At 47.4% G+C, this 27,333-nt stretch overlaps 1 protein-coding gene across 1 annotated transcript in view; it reads right to left on the bottom strand.

The window, feature by feature from the left end:
• Positions 1 to 27,333, bottom strand: part of MAST4 (microtubule associated serine/threonine kinase family member 4) — a 594,255-nt gene that overhangs the window by 422,087 nt on the left and 144,835 nt on the right. The window contains exon 2 of the mRNA XM_040977340.1: positions 10,425 to 10,578. Coding sequence (XP_040833274.1) covers positions 10,425 to 10,578 — 154 coding nt within the window. The remainder of the gene's footprint in view (positions 1 to 10,424; positions 10,579 to 27,333) is intronic.

Genomic DNA, 27,333 nt, shown 5'->3' with positions numbered 1-27,333 from the left:
GTCCTTCTCTTCTGACAAGGAGAAACTGCCTGCACTTAAAAACACAGGAATATTCAGCTTCTGTCTAGAGCACCCAGATTGTCGGCAGCTACTCCAGGCTAGCAGTTGACACACAAGCAGCGAAGGCAGTCAATGATTTTAAAGGCTTCTTAAAATTACACGCTGTCTCCAAGAGCAAGAGGCTAAACAGAACTGCTTCTCTATTGCTGAGCCATTCAGCAAGAAAGAGATCACCTCTAACGTCATAAAATACTGCTGGCCAGCAAAAGAATCCCTGCCTGGTGTTACGTGTCTTCAGCACAGAGATTCGATAGGACAAAGGATTGTGTGAGCTCTCTGTGATCCGGGCTTTTGTCTTCCTCTCGACAGAGAGCCCAGATCCCAAGAAAGCATAACAGAGCACCAACGCTAAGAGTTCTAAAGATCTTTGGAGTAAAAAGTTCCAAAATGTGCAGAACTATAAAATGCTGCCATTCCAGTCACCCATTAGGGTCTGGTGAAGTCAAGTGTAGACCAACCAGTGCCCAGCCCTCCATCCTCCCCCACCCCACTCCCCGGTCCCCACTTGCAGTTATCTTTTTAAGCTTCCACTGGAGCTTTGCCTTGTCCCCAGGGGAAAAGCCCATGGTGCACACACCTTCCTGTATGGGTGAGCTGCACCATGCCTACAGCCCCGAAGGCTTCTCACCAGGCCTCTCTGCTGTGTTTCCCAAAGCCAGCATCCCCAGTGCACAAGCTGTCCCAGTGCCCAGCCCTGCCCTTGGACATGCGCCCAGTTTTTATGATCGGCTCCTGACAGCAGACCCCACTCTGGCTAACTGCTTCCAAGCAATCCCACTGCACTCCCTGATTTTCCCTTCCCTGATTTTAAATCTCACCCCATATAAGGCCACCAATGCCAGCCAACACAGTGTCACAAGGCTGTTAGAAGAAACAAAACCGTGACATCTATCCAACTACCTATGCTCTTATTTTTCTAAAGATTTTTTGTTTTTATTGGAAAGGCAGATATACAGAGAGGAAGATCTTCTGTCTGTTGATTCATTCCCCAAGTGGTCGCAATGGCCAGAACTGTGCTGATCTGAAGCCAGGAGCCCAGAGCCTCTTCTGGGTCTTCCATGTGGGTGCAAATTCCTAAGGCTTTGGGTCGTCCTTGACTGCTTTCCAAGGCCACAAGCAGGGAGCTGGATGGGAAGCAGGACTGCTAGGATTAGAACAGGCGCCTATATGGGATCCTGGTACATGCAAGGTGAAGAGTTTAGCTGCTAGGCTACCATGCTAGGCTCTACCTATGCTCTTTTCAAATATTTATTTATCTGAATTGCAGAGTTATAAATTCAGAGACAAAGTGAGGTCTTCCATCTGGTGATTCGTGCCCAGATGGTTGCAATGGCCTTATGCCAGGAGCACCTTCTGGGTCTCCCTCATGTGTTGATGCTTGGGCCATCCTGCTGCTCTCCTATGCACATGTGCAGGGAGCCGTATGGGAAGTGGAGTAGCAGGGACTCAAATCAGTGCCCATATGGGATACTGGCACCACAGGCTGTGCCTTACCTGATATGCCACAGCACCATCCCCTACCTATGCTTTTAATGCAAAACAAACTCATTAAAAATTACTGCTATGGAAAGGGATATTCTAAAAATTTAACTCCTTCATCTGAGATTGCTGTAGGTGGCTATGCAGTTGTAAGAAATTGGTATAAAAAAAAATCCCCAAACTCCAACATACCAAGTTTTCCCCACTGGTAACATCTTGGAAAACCACATTACCAATTCACAAACTACATCATATCACAAAGTCAGCAGAGCCTCTTAGCCATGCTCGCGCTGAAGATCCAGGGGAAAACCATTAGCAGCAAGAAAAGCTGAGGGAACCTTCCTGCAGCCACAGCCACTCCCTCTCACCTCACTGCCTCCAGAAGAGTCTAGCCATCAGCAGTCAGGGCCTCAGTTCTAGAAGGTTCTATATGAGCAGACTTCATACAAAACAGAGGGAAAGACATTTTCTACAGACCTTCTGATGGCCCACATCCATCCAGCATGATGTCTGCCGGGTCACCTAGGTTATTGCATGCTCATTCCTTTTTTATTGTTCTATAGTATTCCCCGGTAAGAATGTACATCCATCACCTGCTTTTCATCTATTTTCTCCTGCACAAAGCAGGAAGGGTCCTCCTCCTGCAACCTTTTCCCATGTGCTCGGGGCCGCCCTGCCCTTTTCTGCCAGTCCTCTTTCCCAGGACGAGCATCCGTAGCCTCTTGCAGTCACATTCTCACAGCGCTCACACTGCTGGCTCCCACTGAGCCCTGAGACCTTCCCAGCTCACACTCCACAGCAAACTCCTCAATGGCGTCATTGTGTTCCTCCCTACCCACACGTAAGCTACCTCCAAGTGCTTTAGTCACCGATTTATTTTAACCCACTCTAATCTGTTTCTACATCTCGCTATTCCTTCCCCATGCTTATCCAGGGATCATACTGTCAAACCCAAAGATACTACTCTGCCCTCATTGTATGGACATGCTCAGATGCAGTCTATATACAATTTGCCACTCTCTCCTCAAATAATGATTATTTCTATGACTATACAACTCTAGTTGATTTGCAAGGTGGTGTTAGAAACAGGGACATCTTCTATCTGCTAGTTCTCAGGAGGCAGGCATGTCCTCTGGGTCTCCCACATGAGGGCAGGGCCCCAAGCATTTGGTGTATCATCTATTGCTTCTCCAGCACTCTACTAAGGAGTTGCAGCCTCAGTAGCACAGCTGGTATTTGAACCTAGGACCGTATAAGTTGCTGGCATTGCAGGGAGTGGCTTCACCCACTGTGCCATAACTTTACAATTCTACTTGACATCTCTCTAGAGCACGTCTCTTTGGCCTTTCACGTGTCATACACTCAAACTTGAACTTACATCCCATCTTTATTATAATCTATTTCTTTCTCAGCCTCCCCCACCTTCCTTGGTGCCACCTCACGTGTAATTGAACTGAACAACAGGTCAGCTGAATGTGCATCCTGGCATCCACCGCAACAGCAGCAGCCATGGGATGGGCCATCACCCTGTCACTGGCTCCCTCCACCAAGAGTGGAAAAGAACAGGAGCTCTCCTCTAGCTGAGAATGTCCCAGTGCCAGAAGGTTCCTCCTCTCCCCCTCCACTTTGGTCAACTGGAAAGAGACCAACACCAGGAAATGGGATGACTATGATTCCCTGAGTCATGATAGAGAAGGGAAGTGTGCAGTACGCTCAAACTCAGGGGGCTGGCACTGTGCTCCAGCTCTGCTCCTCATAGCACATGGTGTCTCTAACAGGCTCCACTTTCTGATGGGTATTCTTTCAGTGGCATTCAGAAACTGAAAAAAAAAATGTGATTGTTCAGGTTGTACTTAGATACAGTATCTACTAAACACCATGGCCACCCATAAAATAGCCTTCTTTTATGTAAATTTGATTGAATCTGAATACTTCAGATTTGCCCAAAAAGTTCAGATGACTTGTAGGCTGAGAAAATCATTAGCCCTAAACAATATTCAAATGCAATGGCTTCCAAGTCAATCTTATTTTAAAAAAAAAATCATTTATTTGAAATACGGAGTTATAGAAAAACAGAAGAAGTGACAGATTTTCCATCTATAAGAGTTGGGTCTGGGACAGACTGTGCCCAGGAATTTAACCAGGTCTCCCATATGATTATGTACAGGAACACAAACTCTCAGGTCATCCTCTGCTGCTTTTCCAGGTCATCAGCAGGAAGCTGGATCAGAAGTGGAGCAGCCAGGACATGCACAGGTGCTTATGTAAGAGGCTCATGTTGCAGAGCACAACGCCAGCCCCATCCAGGTTAATTTTAAAAGAAAAATTGGTTCCTACGATTGTGTTGTTTTTCCTTTCCCTCTTCAAGTAAAATTCACACTGAATTCTCTTTTTAAATTTTTTAAAATTGTTATTATTTTGATGATCTTTACATAGTTGATCAGGGCACAAAGGGACAAGGGCTAAAGGAAAGTGGGTAAAACCATTGTTTCCACAGTTTCTTTCTTCTTCCTGTATCTGAGGAAAGGGGACAGATTAAGGGAGAAGCCCCCCGCCCAGCCTCCGACCCATCCCAGGGTCCCTGACATGGGTCATGTTCCAAGGGCACTGTTTAAGTGGTTTTGATAGTTCAATAGTTCTGAATTGCTGCCAATCTCACCATTCCAAGCACAATGAAATCTCTCCAGAATCCACTGGCTGACATAATCTACCTTTGTGTCTCTATTTGCCCACTACCAATATATGGCTGGGGCATATGATTGATTTATTCTGTCCTCCATCCTCTGTTGTGGTACCACGTGTCCTCTGCAGACTCCACTGTACTGCCTTATCCTCCATGAGCACCTGGACATGCTGTCTACTGATCCCACTGAGCCTCTGAGGTGGCTCAGCTTTGACATTCACTCCACGATCAGACCATGGAACCTGCAGTTCGCTTCATAGTTGGGGTTCTGAGATTAGCAGTTCAGAGGCAGGGAGATCCCCAAAGAAACTTTGTCTGAGGTGATCCCAGACCTGATTCTTGCGTGTGCTTGCCAGTACAGGGTCCGGTACAGTCCAGTGCTCCAGTCAGCTTATGCACATGCTGATGGCTGCAACTGCTGGGTCAGATCTATTTCCAGCCTTGTCTTCTACATGAATCAATGGGTGTTACAGTCCATCCCGATCCTGCCCACCACATACTTGGCCCTCACACAAGCCAGTGGGAGCTGCAGCCTAGTCAGAACGACCCGCAATGACCCCCACCATGCCTCCCTCCTGTCCTGGTTCCACCAGGGGCTGGTGCTATGACGCAGAGATGAAGTCATGGCCTGCAGCACCATTATCCCATTTGGGGCACTGGTTCAAACCCCCGTTGCTATACTTCCAATGCACTGCTAACACATCTGGGAAAGCAACAGAAGACGGACAAACACCCACCTGGGACACCTATGTGCAGTTCCTGGCACCTGGCTTTTGCCTGGCCCAGGTCTAAACACTGAAGCTATTTGGGCAGTCTCTCTGTCCCACCTCATTTTTCAAACAAATAAAATAAAATTTCAAATATTTTTTCAGTTGTTATTCCAAACTTATTTCCACAGCCCAAGGTGTTAAAAAAAAAAAGGCCTTTTTTTTTCTTTAACCCAAATTAGAATCCCACGATTCTAACAATTTTAGAAAATACAGTATATATTATCTACAAAGCTAATTTCACACCTTCTCACTTTGGAATGTACCAAAATTCCTCTCTTATATTCCAAACAATTCCTACCCTCCAGCACACAACCCTTCCCAAGGAACAAGGACCACTCCCTGCATCACCATGCCAGCCGGGATGCAGGACGAGGACTGGGGCATTAATTGGCATCTCCAGAAGCCAGGGAGAGATCCTGTCATCCCATGCCTCACTGTGCAGCCTGTGAACTGTCAAGCATATTACACCACACCCATGCCCAGCGCCAACGGACAGCGTCATGATGACACTAAGATTCCTCAGCCTCATTGGGGACTCCAGAGCCCAGCCACCTTTTACACTATACTTGCCAATTCAGCAAGCAGTGAGCTGTGAAGCCACAAGTAACCCCAGCCTCCAAAAATAAACAAACCAAATGGAGGCAGTGACAGACCTATTGTTTAAATGTTAGTTCTGAAAAAACAAAACAAAAAACCCCATCAGTTGTCCTGTCTTCCCTCTTCCTTTTAATCTAATATCCTTAGTGATTTGGAGAAGAAAAATATCAAAATTTCAACCATGTGTGAAATCACGGGCTTTGTTTTTCTTTAGAGTTGTCTATTGTTTCTAAATTTTCTACATTGGTGTGGATTACTTTTATAGATTATAAATAAGCAACGAAAATATTTTTATTGTAAATAACTTTTCTAGAGAAAGAGAAGCTAATTATGATAGCTAAATTACTGGACTCTCCAATGGTAGTGTTATGTACAGTCACGCGCCATTGATGACAGGGTCTTCATTCTGAGAAATGTGTCATGAGTAGATTGATTTTGTTGGGTGCACATTACAGAATGCACTTCACAAACCTAGATGGGATACGTCAATCACTTGCTGCGGCCTCGTGATGCAAATTTATGAGGCTGCCGCTGGCCTAACACGGCAGGCCATCTTACAGTAGATTATTTTTTAGGAAGTAAGAGGGAGTGTACTCTTAAAAAAGAATGGTAAACAGTATAATACAATGGTACTCCAGAAAGCACATAATCAGGGGCAGGCAAATTCAGCCCACAAAGTAAAATGTCAGTTAAGAAACTGACAACCCACTGGCAGGGCCCCTGTCGCTTGGCCTGGGTCCTTAACCTACCTGCACGATGCGTGTTGGATCCATGAATTCCAGGGGGGTGATCTGGCAGGGCCTGAGTAGCCTGACCTGATTATTTTGGCCCATCTGCAAAAACGCATCCTGCTCAGTGGGAAAGACAGAGCAGTGGTCACCTGGCCCAGATGCTCATGGAAGATAGGGCAGCTCATTGAGGCCTACAGAGGACATCTGTACCATCCCAGAGGAAGGAGAGCAGAACAAACTGGACAACTACCCAGCCAAATGATGACAGCAAATATCTGGGTGAATGGAGATGCTAAGGCCGACTATGTCAGCCAATGGGGATTGAAAGGGTTCCCTCATCCTTGGATCAGCAAGACTGAGAACGTCTCAGAACTATCAAGCTCACCTGGGCAGAACACTCAGCACGTGTGCCACATCAGGACCCTAGATTGATATTGGGTGGCCATTCTCCTTGCAACTGGAACGGTTGCAAGGTTTGGTATGGCTTCTCCCCATATCTTTTCCCTCTCTCCGCAGAAACAGGAAGAAGAAATAGAAAATTTATAAACACTGATCACACCTACTTTTCACTAACCCTTGATCTTTCCCACTCTGATTAACTATATCAGAGTGTTAATATCATCTAAAATTAATATATATACATACACATATACATACATATAAAAAGAAATTAATTGATACTCCAGAGGGCTGATGCTGTGGCACAGGGGTTAAGCCACCACTTGCAACACCATCATCCAATACAGGCCCCTACTCAAAGCCTGGCCACTCCAATTCTGACCCAGCTCCCTGCTGTTGCATCTTGGGAAGCAGCAGAGGATGGCCCAGTCCTTGGGCCCTGCAATCACAAGAGCAGACACAGATGGAGGTCTAGCTTCATGGCTTTCGTGTAGCACAGGCCCAGTCACGTGGCCATCTGGGCAATGAAACAGTGGATGGAAGGACTGTATGTGACACTGCATTGCAAAAAGGAAAGAAAGCAGAGAGGAAGAAACCCACAGGATCCCTGAGACATCTAGCTCCAGCAGCTCGAACTCTTCTAGTCTTTCACTGGGGAGCAGTCTTCTGTCAGTCAGTCCAGCAGCCCCACAGACTAAGTCAGCTCCAGATACCAACTAAGTGAAAAAAAATTTTTTCCCACTTAAGAACTCACTGTAATTAACCCTGATAGAATTTAGAGTGTATTTAAAACTTTCTGAATCATAGTTGTTCTGCTAAAGAGATGGTGTTGAGAGGCTCAAGGCAATGGCTCAATGGCCAAATCCTCACCTTGCAAGAACCAGGATCCCAAATGGGTACCGCTTCATGTCCTGGATGATCTACTTCCCATCCAGCTCCCTGCTTGTGGGCTGGGAAAGCAGTAGGGGACGGCCCAAAGCCTTGGGACCCTGCACCCACGTGGGGGATTCAGAAGGAATCAAAGCAGAGCAGTGGACAGGAGGCTGGTCTTTAAGGAGCTGGCTTCAGATCAGCTCAGCTCCAACTACTGCGGCCATTTGGGGAGCAAACCAGCAGATAGAAGATCTTTTTCTTTCTCTCCTCCTCTCTGTAAATCTGATCTGCTTTCCAATAAAACTAAATCTTACAAAAAAAAAAAGAGAGAGAGATGGTGGTGAGGACTGACTCCCCAGCCATAGGGTGTGGGCAGGTTCAAAGTCAGATGCTGCTTTCAATGAGCACCATGACCTAACTTGGCCTGCCTCTGCTTCTGTGTCCTTACCTGTAAAACGGAACAAGAGTCCCTCACACTCAAGGAGAGATGGAGTATGTCCGTAAATTAATTCCTCCCAACAGTGTCCACTACACAGGAAGTTCTTAACGTTAGCTGGCACTCTTGCTACCCTCTTCATGTGAACTGTCACTCATCCTCAGGCTGACAGCAAGAGCCATCACTCCTCCTAAAGCTAAGATTCACGAACTCAAGAATAACTGGGTGGCAACGTGTTCCCTCTCTCCACCACGGCATCACAAAACCTTCGATGCACACTAGCCAAGTAAACACGCTTGGATTAAAACAAGTGAGAATGACGGACAGGAGGCTGGTCTTTAAGCAAAAAGCTGACGCTGCCGATGGGAAAAGCAGCTTGAGGTCACCGTTGTTTAGCCTCAGGGTTTGCCCCCGAAGGAGAGGTCCCTTGTGGTGATTCACCACTGTCCAGGCCTCGCAGAAAGTCTCCTTAAAGACCCCATTGAAGCTGTGATCCTGGACACAAGCCTCCATGAACAGCGCCTAGCACAAGTGGAAATTAGCCAGCTTTCAGGAGCCCGCCCTCCCCACCAACTTTAAAAATGCCACACATTCAATGTCTTTAATGCCCATCAGTAAGCTAAGTGCTTTGCATATATTATTCTATTAAATCCTTGGCCAAGTCAACCAGAGGCCTAATTAACAATATATTTTTATATTCTAATACATCTTCGGAAGAACTGTTTTCAAAAACAGGCAGATGTTAAGCAGATTGTTAAAACTGCTTCTAAGGACTGGTACACATTTCTTTTTAGAAATCTGATGGAACATTCCATGATAATATAAACCGGATAGCAATTTAACTGCCTATGGATAGAAATGACAGAGTTGTTAAAATCTGTAAATAAGGATCAAGTCATTTTTTTCTAAGCTTAAAGGCCAAATGGCATGTGGCTGCTCAAGTGCTTACGCCCAGAGCTTTGTGCTGGCATCAACGTGAGCTTCGAATAAGTGGCTTTAATAAAAACGGAGAGAATAACTATTACCTCTATTATTTGTCAAGAATGGCTGAATCCAAGCAAATAAACTTCCTCTAAGATTTCCCAGTCGATAAAATGAGGAGTGCCCCACTTACAAAGCATCTGTGAAAGCTAAGCAGGAACGCCAACAGAACAAGCATCAGCCACAACTTGAGTGAAACACTGGCCTTGAACTTGGTCAAGTGTGGCAGTTTTTCTTGACAAATCTCTTCCTTGCCCTTGCCTTAAGCTTAGTTTAGCCTCCCGTGCCAGCTGCATGCCAGACTGGGTCAGATGTTCCAGACTCCACTGACCATGTGGCAAAAGCATTTTCGTTCCCAGAAATTTTTCTCTAAAAAGTCAATCATCTATAAGTCTCAAAAGAAATGTGAACAATTCAATTAATTTTCCAGATCATTTATAAGCCAGCAGTCAAGACCAGTGTATAAAGAGAGAAAAATTTTCTTAGCGCTTAAAAACAATAAAATTCCTTCAGAATGTTTACGTTGAGGGAGAAAAGGAGCTAAGAGAGATCTAAACTTTAAGGACTGAAGTTTAAGGCCATGCCATTGCAGATGACACGTTCGATCTTAAAAAGCCAAGCGTTAGCCAGCTTAGTTGCATTATTTTTCAAATCATTAAAAGCTATTTCTGAGCTTTCTGGATTTAAACAGCTTTAATTTATTGTGACAAAGCAGGTAAAAGATCTGAACAGATCCTTGACAACAAATGTCCAATAAGCTCGTAAAAAAATATCCTGAATTATGGAGTCATCAATGTAATGCCAATTAAAGCCACCATGTGATACAAATACACATCATTAACCATGGCTAAAATGCCAAAGGCAATGTCTCAGGCTGGCAAGGAGCAGAGAAGTGACCTGCTCATCCACGGCTGGCATGAATGCCACAGGAAACAAATTTTGGACCTGTCTGGCAGTTTCTCATCATGTTAAATACACAGTCCTGTAACACGCAACATGGATGAATCTCAAAGACCAAGCAAAAAAAAAAAAAAAAAACCTAGTCACCAAAGAGGATGTAATATAGTCTTCCATTTATATAAAACTCCTAGAAGAGAGCTGTGCCCTGCAGGGACAGGAAACATCTGTGGGTACCTGGAGCCAACGCCCCCAGCAGGAGCAAGGGAGAGGCTAGCCCTGGTCCTACTGTGCACAACCCACTGCATGCGGGCATTCATTATCTGCGCGTTATCCTTTATTGAAGTTCATTAACCAGGTTCTCCACGTAACTGCGTTCTGCGCCGAGTGAGGCTTGACTACATGGGTTTGCATGGGCCAGTTGTGAGCCAGGCTGGCATCTGCACGTGGCCCCCACGGCCATGGGGCCCTGCCAGGGAAACGGCGCCGTCTGCTGCAGAAGCCCCCCCAGGACTCACCGGTCAGGGCTCCCCCCAGACTCCCTCGCCGCAGCTGCCGGCCATCCTCACTCAGCTGCCGTTTGTACTTCAGGGACTTGGCGGGGCCAGAAGCCACATCTGGGTTGCTGCATTTCCGAAACGGCATGGGTGGCGGTGACAAGATGTGGTCAAGCTGCAGAGAGAAGGACAGTAGCGTCATTTCATTGTGAATGGGCAACATAACTCCAAATGTGGGCCAGCCCTCCTCCCCCGCCCCCCCCCATGTCATCTTGCTTTTCCTCCAACCCTGTCTTCAATTTGGCTAGCTTAGAGTGTTCAGGATTTCATTGCTGTGTCTTCCACCTGCCAGGTCACCACACACTAGAAGGTGATAAAATCATGCTCAACAAATTGTGACCACTATTTTTTTTTTAATGTACCAGAACAGACATGAATGCAGTGAAAAAGAGAAAAGTTCTTCTGTTTCATGACATGTTTTAATCAGCTACCCGTGCATGTCTGTCTTAGGTCACTGCATAGAATATGTCATATGATGAGCACTGGCCTAGCAGTTAACACGACACTCGGGACACCCAAGCCGCTGCATCCAAACCCTGCTTCTGGTCCCAACACAAGTTTCTTGCTGATGCCAATCCTGGCAGGCGACAGGACATGGCTTGAGCAGCTGGGTCCTTGCCACCCGTTTAGGAGTTGTACATGGAACAGCCAGCTCCTGGATTTGGCGCGACGCGTCCCTGGCTATTGAGAGGGAATGAAACTGCAGACGGTAAACTCCTTTTTTTCTCTCCCTCCAGATCAAGTAACCTATCTAAATACAATTTAAGATGGTCCAGACCCCAAAATGGAAGACGGGTGCTTTATGGAGAAGTAACTTCTTTAGTTCATCACGAAAGCAAATTCACAGACGGCTCACACATACACATCCACGAGAGAAATTCCCAAAGACCACAGCCCTTAATGGAAATCAATACATCCCTACATGACTTCATAGCTTTTTAAAAGAAAACCTGTCACAAGAAGCAGAGAAACCACAGTCACTTCAAGAGACAGCTTCTTACAAAAGGATCCCTGTGCACAACACTTATTTCAAGATCCGGTCTGCTTTTATAAGAAAACCTTTCAAGCTTGAATTGTGCCACACCTTCTAAAATGCTCTGCTTCAAGTAGACACGTTGCATGCATTCCAGATAGATAATTAGGACAAAACACAGCTGTGCACACATGTACACATACACATAGCTGTGTATGCATGCAGATGTATACATGTATGTCAGCCATGTGTACATATAACTATCAAGAATGAAAAAAGGATAAATATCAGACATTCAAGGGAATTCCCATTTCACAGAAAAGGGCCAATTTCATAGCAATTAAAAGAAATAAAGATGTGGACAATTGCATAAAGCCAGGCATTTTATTTTTAAATAATTTTCCTTTAAAAATTTATTATTTATTATTTCTTTTTATTGGAAAGGCAGATTCACAGAGAGAAGTAGAGACAGAGAGAAAGGTCCTCCACCTGCTGATTCACTCCCCAAGTGGCTGCAATGGCTGGAGCCAGGGCAATCCAAAGCCAGGAGCTTCCCACACAGGCGCAGCACCCCAAGACTTTCAGCCGTCCTCCACTGTCCTCCCAGGCCACAAGGAGGGTGTTAGATGGGAAACAGAGCAGCAGGGACATGAATCGGTGCCCACATAGGATCCTGGAGGATGCAAGGTGAGGACTTCAGCCACTAGGCAATTTTAAGAGATGATTAACTGAGATTCGTTTTATTTCCATGAGACAAAAGGAACTCAGTGGGTGGTAACTGTCTGAATCTTTTCCAAGATGACCCTGGATCTACTTCCGGCAAGAAGAGGTCTGGGATGAGGCCATTCACCCACTTGTGTTTGCACAGCATGCTTAACACTACTGCACATGGGCAGGCCCGTGGCCTGACACTGCAGCTGTCACAGCACCTGGCTCCAAATCTCCCACATGGGTGCAGGGGCCCAAGGACATGAGCAAATTCCAGCTCCCCGTTCGTGCAACCTTGGCAGATCTGTGGCAACAGCTCAAGGAATTATTTCCTGTGACACTGGTAGGTGGGAGACCTGGATTGAGCTCCCAGCCCTAGCAGGAGCTCCAACCCCAGCCCAGGCCCAGCCCAGCCCCAGCCCCAGCCCCAGCCCCAGCCCAGCCCAGCCCCAGCCCAGCCCCAGCCCAGCCCCAGCCCGAGCTCCAGCCCAGCCCCAGCCACAGCCCAGCCCCAGCCCCAGCCCAGCCCCAGCCCCAGCCCCAGCCACAGCCCTGTCCAGCCCCAGCCCCAGCCCAGCCCCAGCCCAGCCCCAGCCCAGCCCCAGCCCCAGCCCAGCCCAGCCCAGCCCCAGCCCCAGCCCCAGCCCAGCCCAGCTCAGCCCCAGCCCCAGCCCCAGCCCCAGCCCTGGCTGTTGCAGCATTCAAGGAATCCAGAATCTGCTCTTGGGGGCCTGTGAAGGTGTTTGTCTGGGATTTCATCCATCTACCTCTCAAATATATAAAGGAGAGAAATTCTGTTTGGAAAAAAAATGTAAACCACAAACTTGGTCCTGCTTATGAACAGTCTCTCCCCAGGGTGGCAAGTCACAGCTCCCACAGAGAGTGGCACGTATGGGAAGGTGTCCGCGCAGGGGCCCGCTCACTCATCCGTGCCCAAGCGGGCGGGGTCGGCGGACAGCATTGTCTAGCTTCAGATCCGGGAGCAACGAGGCCAGGGAAGCCCAGCCACTCTGCACCAGCCTGGGCCATGGTCCAGCTGTCAGCAAACCATCATGCAACACTGTCATTTTGGCTTCCTCCTTAGATTTCATTTGAGGCCATCACTGCAATTAGTTTTTTTCTGCCCCCTTTCTTTTACTTTGAGAAATAAGACAGTTAGGAGAACAGTACAATGAACGCCCATCCCTCCTTTCCAAGGGTGAAGTTTTGACCTTGTGACATCGCTTTTGCTCGCTCCCTCTGCACACATGCGCATAGCATGCACCTATACAGTGACCGTGACTAACAGTCAACACACCATGCATCTTTGTCCCTAAATATTTCAAATGGAAAGGACAGAAATAGTCACTTTGAGTCTCTTGTGCTGTATCTCACACATTCTCACAAGAGGTCTCCAATCTTGCATGGTCAAGATGAAGTATAAATACCAGGACTGATGTGGCACCAGGCTATGTAGCATGTGTGGACTTAACGAAAAATTTCCTGTTTCAACATTTCAGGGAAATGCGCAGCCAGCCACTAGGTGGCAGTGTGTCACAGTCGGTCAAATGGTTCCTCCCAAACTCCAGGTCCTTGAAAGGCACCCAGAACGGCTGACCGCCCCCAGCGCCATCAGGCGAGTTAGGGTCCATTCTACTCAGTGATTTGCTCTTAATTACTAGTGGCAGCTGCATAAAATATAAATATTTACTGTTTAAGGTTCATCAGCTTCTCTACTTATTTTTCATTCAGCTTGAAGAATTGCAATTAATTACTCTGGGGAAGACGGTTCTATCACAAATTAACATAGGATAGGAAAATAAGTAGGAAAAAAAAAGATAATTCCTAAGTAGGAATTCTGTGACTTCCTTACATATTTCAACAAAGACATGAAACAAACATGGGAAGAAAAAAGGGAAATCAGGAGGGAAAAAAAAATTTCCTCACTGACACAGCCTGGGTTTTAATCAGAGTCACTACCCCAAGAGTGGAGTATTATTTTAAATCTGGGCAAACTGTGGCAGTGAGCTGTGAGGGCTGCAAATGTTTCCAACACAATATGAGTTACATCATGCAAGGCTCCAAGATCCTATTTCTACGTTCCCATCAAATCATACTCCCTATAGGGCTTTCTCTAAATCGATCATTTTTCAAAGTTTGCTGTGCTGTCAGTGGCTTAACTATTCTTTCTACAATTAGTCAAAGCTGCTCAAACGCTCTGCTGTGGCCTTGCAATTTATTTTCCATTTTTTTGGTCCTGGTTCAAACGCTCAGGATCTCTTTAAAAACACTTCATCACACCCTCGTGCTTAAGAGCAGACATCAGATATGGCACTGTGGACATTGCCCTTGAAATAACTTCAGTATTATGTTTGTCAACTTTTCCGAACTCTCAAAGTTGTCCTGTGATAAGGAAGCTAAGGGCAGAGGCTGTCTTCAAACTTCCACTGGAGTCCACAGGCAGCTGAACCTGGGCTTGTTACACTTGCGTCAAATGCTTGTAATTCCCCGCCCTGGGCAAACAGTAGGCGTCCAATCGTACCCTCCTCTTGCCCAGCACTGAGCCAGCCACAGAGCACCCTGACTAAGCTAGGAGAGCACCCAGCACTGAGCCAGCCACAGAGCACCCTGACTGAGCTAGGAGAGCACCCAGCACTGAGCCAGCCACAGAGCACCCTGACTGAGCTAGGAGAGCACCCTGACTAATCTAGCCACAGAGCACCCAGCACCGAGCTAGCCACAGAGCACCCTGGACCAAAACAGGCTCTCCAGCCATCCATCCCCATTGCATTCACTGGTAATATGGATTGATTCTGGTGGCTGTGCTTGCTCAAAACATCGCATCACTCTTCAGGAGGTGCATTTGGAAGTCTGATGGGGGCGCAGCCGACCAGCAACATGTGAGGGCTATGTAATCCCTCCTGCTAGCTGGCTATTCCCAAGTCAGCATCTTAAGGAACAAAAGGTACACAACCAAGATGAATCCAGTGCAGCTTTTGGGGACAGTGTCCACAATGACCAGTCCTAAAGAGGTGCTGATCCTCTCCGGGGCAGATGATGGAACGTCACAGGTGCGTTTCTGGATTTACCACCCCTTCCTTGTGGATGCTATTGCACGGCGAACAAGGGAAGAATCCGCTAGCATTACATCGTGGCTCCTGCCAATGAGGAGGGATCACTGCCACTGCACGCAGACCACAGCCCTCCACCCACGCGCGTCTACCAGGCAGACTGCAACTGGCAACACCAAACTGTCAGTCCTCTCTCCCCTGACCATCTTCTTCAACTTGATCTCTAGACACCCTCAAGGCCAGACCCAGTTTCTAAACATTAATAACACTTGTATGACGAGAAGCAGAAAGGTTTTCCTGACTTCAGAAAATGGTAACTGCTTTTGTCTAGGGACTCAGGTCACAAATCTTACCGTTACCCTCTCTCTCTCTCTCTCTCTCTCTCCCCCCCCACACACACACACACACCCAGCCAGCAAGTCCTCTGGCTCCACTTCCCAACACATACCTTCATCCAGATTTCATCTACCTGTCTCAGCCCTGCCCTCCACATCTCCCCCACGATATGTGGCTGTCTCTCCAATGGCCAGTGGCCCCTGACCCAGCAGCCAGATGCCCCAGCTCCACCATCGGACTCCTCTCCTGGCTGCCCTTCACCCTTGAGCATGGCCTACAAGCTCCTACCACCTCTTTTCACATCTTTGATTCCAGTTCCCACCTCTCAACTCAAGGAGGTCCACTGGCCCCTTCAGATGCCAGGAGTGTCCCACGCAGGATGCTATGCTCATCATTTCTACGAGGGACACTCCCAGGTAACAGGTGCCATGCCCTTGACTTTCCATTTCCCCGTGCGGGAAGCCATCCCTAACTGGCAAGGAGAAACAGCAAGTCCACCATCCCATGCTCTAACTCTCCTCAGCAGCATCTATTTCCATGAGACACAAGATCATTCCAATCCTTTTCCTTGCCATCCTTCCCTTGGTAAAACAGAAGCTCTATGGAACACGGGCACAGCCGGCTTCATCCTTGACACCATCCCTACGACACAGCTGATGACATAAAGGGTGCCCTGTAAATACTGATGGAAAGAACAAAGGAATGGCAAATATCTGGTATTTAGATTAAAAAATTTAACAACAGGGAGAAAAAAAAAACAGAGCTGGCGTCATAAAGGGCTTTTGTTGCTGAAAAAACTGAATAAATTTATATTAAATGCTACTCAAGGCAAAAGGCTAACATGAGTCCAAATTCTGTGAAAAAAAATCGAACCCCTCATGTATGAAAAAGACCTTTAGGTTATGGCAAATGGCATCTTTTCAAAGGGCTCTTTTTATATCAGGCAAACTAATATGCTAATTTTTGAACACAGCTACCTCTGAAGGTGATTCCTAAATAATTAATTATTCAACTTTCCCGCCATATCCCTGTGAAATTGACTCATGTCTATCAATCCAGCCTTTTCCAGGGCCCACTCCTCTCCTGCAGCAGCTCAGCACTCGCTTGCATTTTAAACAGCCATCCAGAGCGCACGTGCCCGAAGGCCAAAGTTCACAGTTCAAAGCGGTCACACTGTCATACAGAATGGGAGGGGCTCACCCACCAGGGCTTTTGTATGCTCACAAAATAACCACGTGGTGAATGACTCGCAACCTCAGGAAGACACTGTTTATTCTTCTCATTCTTAACATTAAAAATTCTTTAAAAAGCGGATGATACGTGAATGCTGTCATCCTCAACCACTCTTCTCTTCCTCCATTCCCGCCACTCAATAAAGGATCAAATTGCCAACCTTACTGTCTTTCAAAAATCGAATTTTACTTACTTTTCAACCACAGTCTCCAATCAATATTTTAAAATTTGATAGGCCAGGGGCTTCTATCCTTAAAGCAGTCATTATTGGAAATGTACTAATTCCACAGTGGTTAGGCACACGCAAGGGCCAATACTTACTGTTCCAAGTCAGGTAGTTAACTATTTCTGCACCTGCCTCCTCTCCCATAAAAATCTCAGTAGCGATAATAACTATTACTGGGGTGACTGCTGAGTTTCCAAACATAAAATACTTGGTGCTGCAATACATATTGTAGTTGCAGAATGAATGGGGCTCAAGTCACTAGTAACGCTCCTAATTGAGAAGTCACCTACCTCGCTGTAGAGGCAGAGGTGGTTAGCAAGGAAATGCAACTGCTCACAATGTGGCCAAGTTTTAGATTGTTTCTTGGTTTTCATTTCTAAAATGAAAATTGGGTTGAGACCACCACCACGCGGCTGCAGACTGTGCTGCCACTCCTGCATGCTGGGGACAGTGTCGCTGGAGGCTGTTGGCAGTTACTGCCTTGTTTTTGGCAGGAGGCAGGGTGGATCCCAGGGCCTGCTGAATGGGTCAGGAACAGAATCTCAGCACCGGGCCCTGGTGGGGGGTGGCTGCTCTCCTAAGCGTGGACCCCACAGGTGGTGAAGCACAGACACACACTCAATAACCAGGGGAGCTCACAGCGCCGACCATCCCAACCTCAGCTCAAGTCTCCTTATCCCAATGCCAGGGCAAGCCCGTGGCTGGTACCTGGCCCTTCCTGAGTTAGGCCTCTGCTCTGCTCGAAGAATAGAAGTAAACAGAAGCATTTCCCATCCTCTGCGCTGCCAGAAGAACACACATTACCCCTTCGCCTGGCATCCTAAGTGTAGCTAGCAATGACACTAGACAACCAAGTCAGCGGGCCTTCTGGTCGCACTGTGTACCTTACGCCGTCGGCTCCTTTCCCTGAGGCTCCAGTGTGATGACACCACCCGGAATGCTATCCCTTTCAGTGACAGCATGACGAACAGCCCAGGAAACAGTGTCGTCAAGACCCCTAGATTTTTCTATTTTATTATTATTTTTTTAGATTTACTTATTTCTACTGAAAAATCAGATGCACAGAGAAGGAGAAACAGAGAGGAAGATCTTCCATCTGCTGATTCACTCCCCAAGTGGCTGCAACAGCCAGAGCTGAGCAGACCCTTAGCCAGGAGCCAGGAGCCTTCTCTAGGTGCTCCACATGGATGCAGAGTTCCAAGACTTTGGGCCGTCCTCGACTGTTTTCCCAGGCCACAAGCAGGGAGCTGGATGGGAAGTAGGGCCGCCGGGATTAGAATTGGTGGCCATATGGGATCCTGGCCCGTGCAAGGTGAGAACTTGAACTGCTAAGCTACCATAGCAGGCCCGAGACCCCCCAGGCTTTTTATTGTGGTTTGAAGCAGCTGCATGTGTGAAAGTGCTCTGAGCTTAGCAGTAGGCCAAACAGCCATAAATGATACAGACAAAACTCCCTGGCCGCTGGGAGCTTCTGCCAGCTCGGGAGACAGGCACTTGGTGCAAATCCTTCCTGTTTTCTGCAACAGAACTGCTGCTACCCTTTAGGTTCCAGGGTCATTCGTGGACCTGGGGGATACAGAAGCCAGCTCGTTCTCTCCTGAGTGAGTCTCGGACCCCTTCCCAGACAAAGGTGGCCTTGTCTCCTGTCCAACCCAGACTTCACGGGTCAAGGCACTGTGTGACCCTCAGGCCATATTCACCTTTGCCACTAAAAGAGGGTGTCTCTCCTCTCATACCTCCATTCTGGGATACGATGGCATACTCAGATGGGTGTGGGCTGCTGCTATCTCCTGGCTAGAGGTCAAGGGCATTACTAAGCATTATATAGTGTACTGGATAGCTCTGTAACTGAGACGTATACAGCCCCCATGGCATAGCAAACTCAGCCATCAGTGCCACTGGCTTCCCATGTGATTTGAATACCAGCTAGCTGCTTTATTTCTAATCCAGCTCCGATGGCCTGGGGGGCCAAGGAGGATGGCCAACTCTTTGGGCCCCCATAACCACTTGGAAGACTGACTCCCAACTTTGGACTAACCCAGCTCTGGCCATTGTAGCCATTTAGAGAATAAACCAGTGGAAGGAATGTCTCTTTCTCTCTTGTCTCTCCTTTTCTAACTCTGCCTTTCAAACAAAGAAATAAATCTAAAACTGAAAAGATTCTTTTAAAAAGAATTAGCCAGCAGTGTCTACCATGCCGCCATTATGCACCACGCTCTCCACTCACTCCCTTCTGTATGGTTGCCACCGATTTGTAAGTTGTTCACCTTGCTGAGTTACATATTCTTACAGCTTGTTTAATCTGCAGAAAACTAGAGGGATGAGAAGGGCCTGGCACAGTCACCTAGCAGCTAAAGTTCTTGTGTTGAATATGCCAGGATCCTGTATGGGTACCGGTTCTAATCCCGGCAGCCCCACTTCCCATCCAGCTCCCTCCCTGCGGCCTGGGAAAGCAGTTGAGGATGGTCCAAAGCCTTGGGACCCTGCACCCATGTGGGAGACCTAGAAGAAGCTCCTGGCTACAGATCTGCTCAGCTCTGGACATTGCGGCCACTTGAGTGAATTATTGGACAGAAGATCTTCCTCTCTGTCTCTCCTCCTCTCTGTATATCAAACACTGAACCTTCTAAACACTGCACCTGCCGACAAGCCTCGGCCTACCAACCATTTCCTGGGCAACATGAATTAGCCCAAAGCATTTGCTGTTAACTGCACTTTGCTTTCATAATCAGCATTCGTACTAAACACACACACACACACACACACACACACACACACACACACACACACACACACACACACACATTGATAGAATATATTTAAATTCAAAGACATACTAGAGACCAATGTAATTTTCCAACTTTGGTTTTGTCATTAATTCTTTGAATCATAAACTTCAATTAGCTATATTAAAAGGGTTTCAGAAACAGTCCAAAATACATTATAGGATCAAAATGCAATGGCATTGACCTCAACAGAGTTGTACCACTGGCTTTGTCTGTTAACAGATTGATTTTCTTTCTTCCCTTCCAAGAGAAATATGTAAATGAGCACTTTGATAGCACTATCTCACTTTTGTCTGTCAACTTGACTTCAAGAAAGTCAATTCCTTTGCTTACGAACACACACACACACATTCCAGCAGCACAAATTTCATCACAGCTCAAGGACAGAGATCTATACAGCAGGCATTTAATCACAGCTGTGTGATCTGTGCATTGAACAATAAACAGTTTAAAGATATGAAAAAAAACAAAGATCGTCATATTTCTTACATGTTTTTACAACACGACATTTGCATGCATAGTGTTGGGAAGATGAAGCACTTCTCCAACTTCAGCAACAGTGACGCCAGGGAAAAGCCGGAAATACACAAATGCGGCTTTGCATATGTAACACGTGCTCTCCTGTCACTTTCATATTGCAGATGTTCCCTGACCTTTATGTAGACATCCAATCCATGCTTGAAGTTGTTTACTCATCTGAAGTCATTAGATCCCCTGGAACCTTCCTGTCCCCATTAGCAACAGTTTCTCTCTAGCCCCCTTCTTTCTGTCTCAAGTCAGAAAGGAAGATCCCTGTCCTGCCCCGCCCCCCAAACCCCACCTACAACTCCACAAAACGTGGTGAGCACTTCCCCAGGGATAGAGCAAGCTCCCCGCCAGAGCCATTGCTCCCATTCCTCCCACGAGGAATCCGGTCCAGAAAGATTAATCGAAGTATCACCCAACAGGAGGCAATGCCAGGAATAAAGACTCACATTGCTCTTGCCGCCAGGTACGTCTCCCAGAGAGTGCCCCCTGCTGGCTGAACAGGGAGTCTGCACCTCCTCTTCCTCAGTCTGAGAAGACTCCCAGGAGAAGACCACAGTGCGAATCCTGACAACCAACTTGAGCATCCTGCTCAATTCTAACTGGAGGTTTATGAAATCAGTTCCCAACACTCCTAAAACTAAATTCTTCAAGTGAGAATTCCAGACTCACAGAACCTCAGGCCCTGAAGAACATCAGTTGTCTAATATCCTGGAGCCTGAGAGGTCGACGACTCAGGTGTAGAAGCCCCATCTCCATGTGGAGTCTCCTGCCTGCCCCTACCGCACTCCCTTCCCTGCCTCTGCTTTCCGCAAGCCTGCAGCACGTATCACAGAGCCACAGACAACAGGCAGGACTCCCTGTGGTTTTCTGGTCAATACATGCTCCCATTACACAAAGTTTCCAAACATTTCTCTTACTCTTGTATGTCCTGTGGGTGCGACATGGCGGAGAGCAGAGGGGATATGCTCACCTTCCACAGGGTACTAACTTCCGAAGCCAAAAAACGACACAAAACCACACACGCACACAGCATGGCGAATGTCAGCACGGAGTCAGATACAAGTGCGCCCCTAGGGCTTAGAGCAGGGTCATGGTCCCGCATCTCATTACTGGGCATGTTCCTGCTGCACTGGCTGGGTGATGCTGGGATTATTAACGCTTGCATTTCTTCGCATAGGTAAGGGGCTTCTCAGGTGCCCGGGAGTCAGTCCCAGAAGGAGCCTGACATGGTATAGCACACTCGTCCATCTTCCTTCTGGTCTGTGGACATACAAGCCCATTCACTGTTGAGAAGTTCAGAGGGAGTGGAGTCTTTCCGATATGTGACAGGAACCCTCTTGACAGGTGCCTTTAAGATCCTACCTCTCCCGTGGTCACCAGCAAAGACCCCCAAAGAGCTGTCAGCATAGCCCAGGCTATTTCCCAAGGCTGGCAGGGGGAAGATGGCGCCCAGAGGCAAGCCCTGCTGGGACCACCTTCCTCTGCTTATCTCTCAAATAATGTTAAGGACTTCCTGCTTGCAGCATCCTTGCAGATCAATACAAGCCTCCCAGCGTAATACCTGGCCCAGGAAGCCTCCTTCCCTGCCCTCTCTTAGCCATGCCCATCTTGTTCAGACCATCAAAGAGCATAACTAATCCTTGGAACTTCCCCTGTTCAATAACATGCATCGGAGCTAAGCATAAACCTGATACGTTTCTAGAAAAATTTCCAGGACACACTCTCCTTTTTAAAATGATGTTTAAGCTCTCTCACTGGATAAAGGCCATAAATTCAATTCATTTGTGATTTTACATGAACAGGAAGTAGGCTGTGTGGGCAAGTCCCCAGAGAACAGCAGTCATCAACTGACCTCTGACCCAAGAGGAAAAAAAGCATCCTTAAAGCCTCAGTGACAGGGTTGCACAGCCTAGGGCTCTTGCCTAGTGAAAAACCGAACTACTTCAGAAGGATCTAGAAAGGCAATCACTGGCAAATCGTAGGACGGTAAGATGGCGCCAACCAAAAGACATTAAAGCGGAGGGAGAAGAGAAAGGCTGTGGGGAGGGGCAAAGGAGAGAGCGAGAAGAAGAAGTTAAAAGGAAAAAGTGATCAGATAACAGATGCCTCCCGCCCCAAACGCCCTGCTTGTCTCTCACCAGCTCTTCCCACGGCTCCACTCAACACTGCATCTACTGTAGAACCCAAGATCAATCTTCTGTGTTAGACAAAAGAATTAATCATTAGCAAATAAGTAGCATTTATGCTACATAAGATTTATTCCACAACAATTATTTCAGTTATAAGAGCTGAAGTCAGCCTTTCCCTGGTACAGCACCAGCTCCACGTTACCCGTGATGTCTGCGTGGCCAGAGCCCAGCCCTGCCCTGCTGCCCAATCTGTTTCACTGGGCTCAGTCCCTGCTTCTTCACATCCTGTGTCCTGGATCTCAAGGTCCAGAGGTCTGCTTTGTGTCCAGAGTTTGCACCAACTGCCTCCTACTGCTGAAAGGCCACCTGCTAAAGACAGGACCCCAAGTGGCACCCAGCTTCAGCGATGCCAGTCCATCTCCAATGCTGTGTCACACATCTGTCCCCACCTCTGCCGGGGGCACATATGGAAACAGAGCTTGCTTTAGCACTTTATCCATTGGCAGAGGGTACCCCATCCTTCCATGGCTCACTGCATGCCACGCTAGAGCTGAACCCCAAGGTGCTATCTGTCAGCTGAACTCCCAGTCCCCAAGGCAGGCAGATCTAACTTTCAACTCCATAATGGAACATGGACTCAAGAACCAGCAGAAGGTTAAAACTGAAAGAAAGACACAAGGAGAAAGAATGGAAGCGATCCGAAAGGAAAAAGGACAGTAAGGAATAGTCTGATGTACTCTGCAGAAAACAACCCCGCTCCCACCCCCCCAGCGGAGATCTTCCCTATAGCCTTCTATGCATGTGGGCTGCTGATGGGCTCAGAAACAACGGCACATCACAGAGAATCTCCCACATTCTCATACAGTTTTATTCTTCACAGAAAGAGCTGGTTTCCACCAGAGTTGATCCCTCAGCTCCCCAGGAAGCCAACTCTAGGTTGTAGAAGTAACCAGGGTAGTCCCAGATCTCACAGGCAAACAGGAGACAGGGTCTTGCCTTTGGGAACAGGTCCATGCTGCGCAAACACAAGTTTGCACCAACTGTCATCACACAGGAAGACAGACAGCAAGCTATTCAGTGTCACGAGCCCCTTGCACCATCCAGAGACCCCCAAGGAATGGGCAGCTAGGAAGGTGCCAATAGTACAACAAACCCAGAGGACTTGAAGAGCTTTGAGAGCTGCATGCTATCATGTCTATAAATACTAACAACAATTACTAAAATGACATCCAATTTTAGTCACCACGAAGAGCAACTGATTCTTTGTGTCCTAAAGAACAAAAACAAAACCTATCCAACGCATAAGAACCCCAAGGTGGAAGATGCCAAACTGGGAGCCACCTGCCTCCTTCTGGAAAGCATAAATGTAGTAACACCTGAAAGTCAGCCTCTTTCCCAGCCTGTCTCCTGCACCCAGGGTTCAGTTCCCCACTCCTTCCTGCTTCTTACTGGAGACTGGGCTCACACAAACAGGTGTGCAGCTGAAGGCCGGGATGGAGTGACAATCTAAAGGAAGTTTCACTTTGGAACCTGAAATCTGCCCAAGGGGGGGCGGGGGGGAAACATTCCACTGTACACGGAGAACATTCCTCTCAACAAGTCCAAGGGCAGAGTGGGCCTTGTGGCACCCTTGCTAACCTTAGGTTTGGGAGACCTAAATCCTATGTCAGAGTACCAAGTGGCGTTCTGAATACTCTGCTTCAACTCCCGCTTGCTGCGAATGCTTCGGGAGAGCAGATGATGGTCCAAGTGCTTAGGACACCATGCAGGAGACCTGGCTGGAGTTCCTGGCTCCTGACTTCAGCTTGGCCCAGACCTAGCTGCTGTGGATATTTGGGGAGTTAAACCAGCAGATACACAATCTCTCTCTCTCTCTCATTTTCTTTCCAAGTGTGTGTGTGAATCTGCTTTTCAAATGAATAAATCTTTTTCATTTTTGTTATTATCTTTTAAAAAACTAATGTATGATGCTAATGTATAAAAATCTAAAATTAAGAGACTTGGGAGGGAAGAAAATGGTTAACAGGAACAAGGGTGGGATTATGTAAGAGGAATAACTTGTAACATACCGTAGCACTGTAGATTAACTACAGTTGGCAGAAATTACTTGCACACGTTTCAAAACAACTAGAAGTGAGGATTTTGAATGTTCCCAACACAAAGAAATGAAAAACGCTTGAGGTAATACAAATGTGAATTATACCCATCTGATCAGTGCAACTGCATATACATCTATTGAGATGTAACACTGCAACCCCAACCTTCACTAAATCAATTAGACCTCTTTTCCTTACACAGAGATTTTAAACAGCTAATTCATTTTCTATGTGTTTATTTAAAGATAACAAAAACTAGTTCTCAGTGTGTGAAAGAGCAGCTCCTATTTATGGGGCCATTTATTTGATCGTGTGGTTGGTGCAGCACACAGACACCACCCTCAGGGATCATCAGGTCCAAGGGAAGTCGGCTGCCTCTTTCCCAAGGCTACAGACTCCTCTGTCCTCCAATTCCGTACTTTCCCCTAAAGATGGGCATCACCTCCCCACTGCCTACAGCAGATACGTCTACCACAGCCACTTCAGGCCCATCCCTGACCCACACCATTTGTTGGTATTCCGGGGATCAACCACTCATGGCCCATATGCCAAGTTAACAGTTTTGAACTCTAGCCATGCTTGCTTGTTCATGAGTGTCTATACTCTTCCCATAACAGCATGGTTGACCAGTTGCCACAGAGATTGTACAGTGCACAAACTCTAAAGTAAGTGTTATCCAGTTTCGTTAGATTCAGTGTGTAAATGCCTGGTATAGTGAGAAAGTTTGCTGGGTAGCTAGCAAGTGATGAAGGTAGCTTGGGCACTGCAGAGACAGCAGTGACTGCAACAACAAAGTCCTTCAGGAGGGCAGGAAAGAGGAAGAAAGCAGGCTATGGGACGGAGAGCAGACACACAAGGGAAGGGCAAGAGGAGCCAGGGAGGGAGTTAAAAGGCTTCCAGGAATCCGCATGTGTGAGCGACAGCAAGCAAGGTGGCTAGGCCAGCACCGCCTGATCACCGATGGGAACACTCTCCAGATGGCCTTACCTGGTGAGACTATCAGCCCTCCCCCACAATGCAGGGACCAGCTGAGGAGTCTCCTTAGCACACAGGGTTGAGAAGGGATAGTGCAGATTTCTTCACTGCTCTCCTCAAGTTCAACGATCCCCTCATGCTCTGAGCACAGACACAGCTTCCTCACCAGCCAGACATCACACTGTTCTGTGACTCCCTTTGCCCCATTCCCTCTGTCTTCATAACAGCCTATGATGCCTTCATCACCTGTGTCCCTTCCCCTGCCCTCCCACACTGGGTACAAGGCACAAGTGATTGGCCTTGGAGCCACCATGGGCCCACATAGCACTGACTCCTCCCAGAAGTGCAAGAGCCCACAGGTAGGTAAGATGCATGAGGATTTTCCCATGTGTCCAAGCCAGATATGGGGGTGGAATGCCCATTGCAGCCCTCCAGACAATAACACTGAGAAACCTAACACTTTTTTATAACCAGGTTCCATGGCAACATTTATAACCAGGTTCCATGGCAACATGTGCCACAGAGCAAGGAACCCTGTCCAAGAAATATCACCTACAAAAGGTGAGGTGGGAAAACGGCAGAGGAAAAATCACTTAGCCAGCCCAGTGGGATGACAAGTGCCAAAGTGCTCTGGCCAATTCTCCTAATTGCCATAACATAGACCTCGGCCCTGGTTAATATTTTCATGACACACTCTAAGCTCTACTCTCCTGCCCAACACTCTTAGGAAAAGATTTGATATAATCAGTACTTGGGATATCAGGTATCTAAGTAAACATCCACTTGCATTTGAGGGCACTTGATCAAGGTGGTAACTTTTATTCCCACTTTGACTTGAAAGGCCGAGACAGAGAAAGAGTGGGAGAAAGCAAGTGGGACAGAGAATCTGCCATCCCCAAATACAACAGCCAGGGTTGGGCCAAGCTCAAAGCTAAGATGTCAGAAAACAATCGACGTCTTTCATGTGGGTAACAAAGGCTCAAGTTCTTGAGCCACCACCTGTCTCCAGGGTGTGCCAAAGCAGGACACTGGGCTGGAAGTGCAGCCAGGAGTCGAACCAGGCACTGTGACACAGAATGCCAGAGTCCCAAGCAGCATCTTCATCACTGCGCAAACTCCTCACCTTCTCAAAAGGAGGTAAGAGAGACACCACGGTGGGCACATGATAAGACTGAATCCAGGTTTAACTGCTTCTTCTCGGAGAAATGGAGAAGAGCCCTGGCTATTTGGAAAAAGTCCTTGGAGCGGGGTTAGGAGAGGTGGCATTCAGTTCTCTAATACCCTCCTGCTACTCCTTAGGCTGAAACACACTCTCCCAGGAATCCCAGCCCGCAGGGAGTCAGAGGTCAAAGAAAACAAACAGGAATGGCCACTGCCCCACAAGCAAAGAGAGAGGGGGCTGACGGCTGAGCAGGAAGTACCTGCAGGTTTAGAATAATTTTACATTTTGTCATCTAAATGATATTACACGTAAAAAGGCAAACCGTGTATCATTTCCCCCATGTCCTCTTGTGAAAGGAGGAAAGAGCAGAAAACTTAGTTCTGAGAACTACTTAGGAAATTGTGGGCAGTTGGTCCCGGGACTCTGCCTGCTACCTGGTGGGCACGGCTTAGAGCTCACCTGCCTGTTACCCGAGGCACAGCTTCCAGACCTACAAGTGGAAAATGACCTCAGATGTGACCAGAAGGTCAAGGGAAATAGACCTGTCGTGTGGTATTGCGAATTACAGTGTCTTTGGTGGGTAGGGGGCCTGCCGGAAGACGCCCTCCTCCCCTTCCCTTCCAAAACCTTTAAAACCTGTAACCTGTGCATAATAAAATGGATATTCC

Source organism: Ochotona curzoniae, unplaced genomic scaffold (genome assembly GCF_017591425.1).
Source record: "Ochotona curzoniae isolate NIBS_2020 unplaced genomic scaffold, NIBS_Ocur_1.0 contig_2754, whole genome shotgun sequence".
NCBI lineage: Eukaryota > Metazoa > Chordata > Mammalia > Lagomorpha > Ochotonidae > Ochotona > Ochotona curzoniae.
Note: the sequence above shows the minus strand (reverse complement) of the source record. Positions and strands in the feature narration are given on the sequence as shown.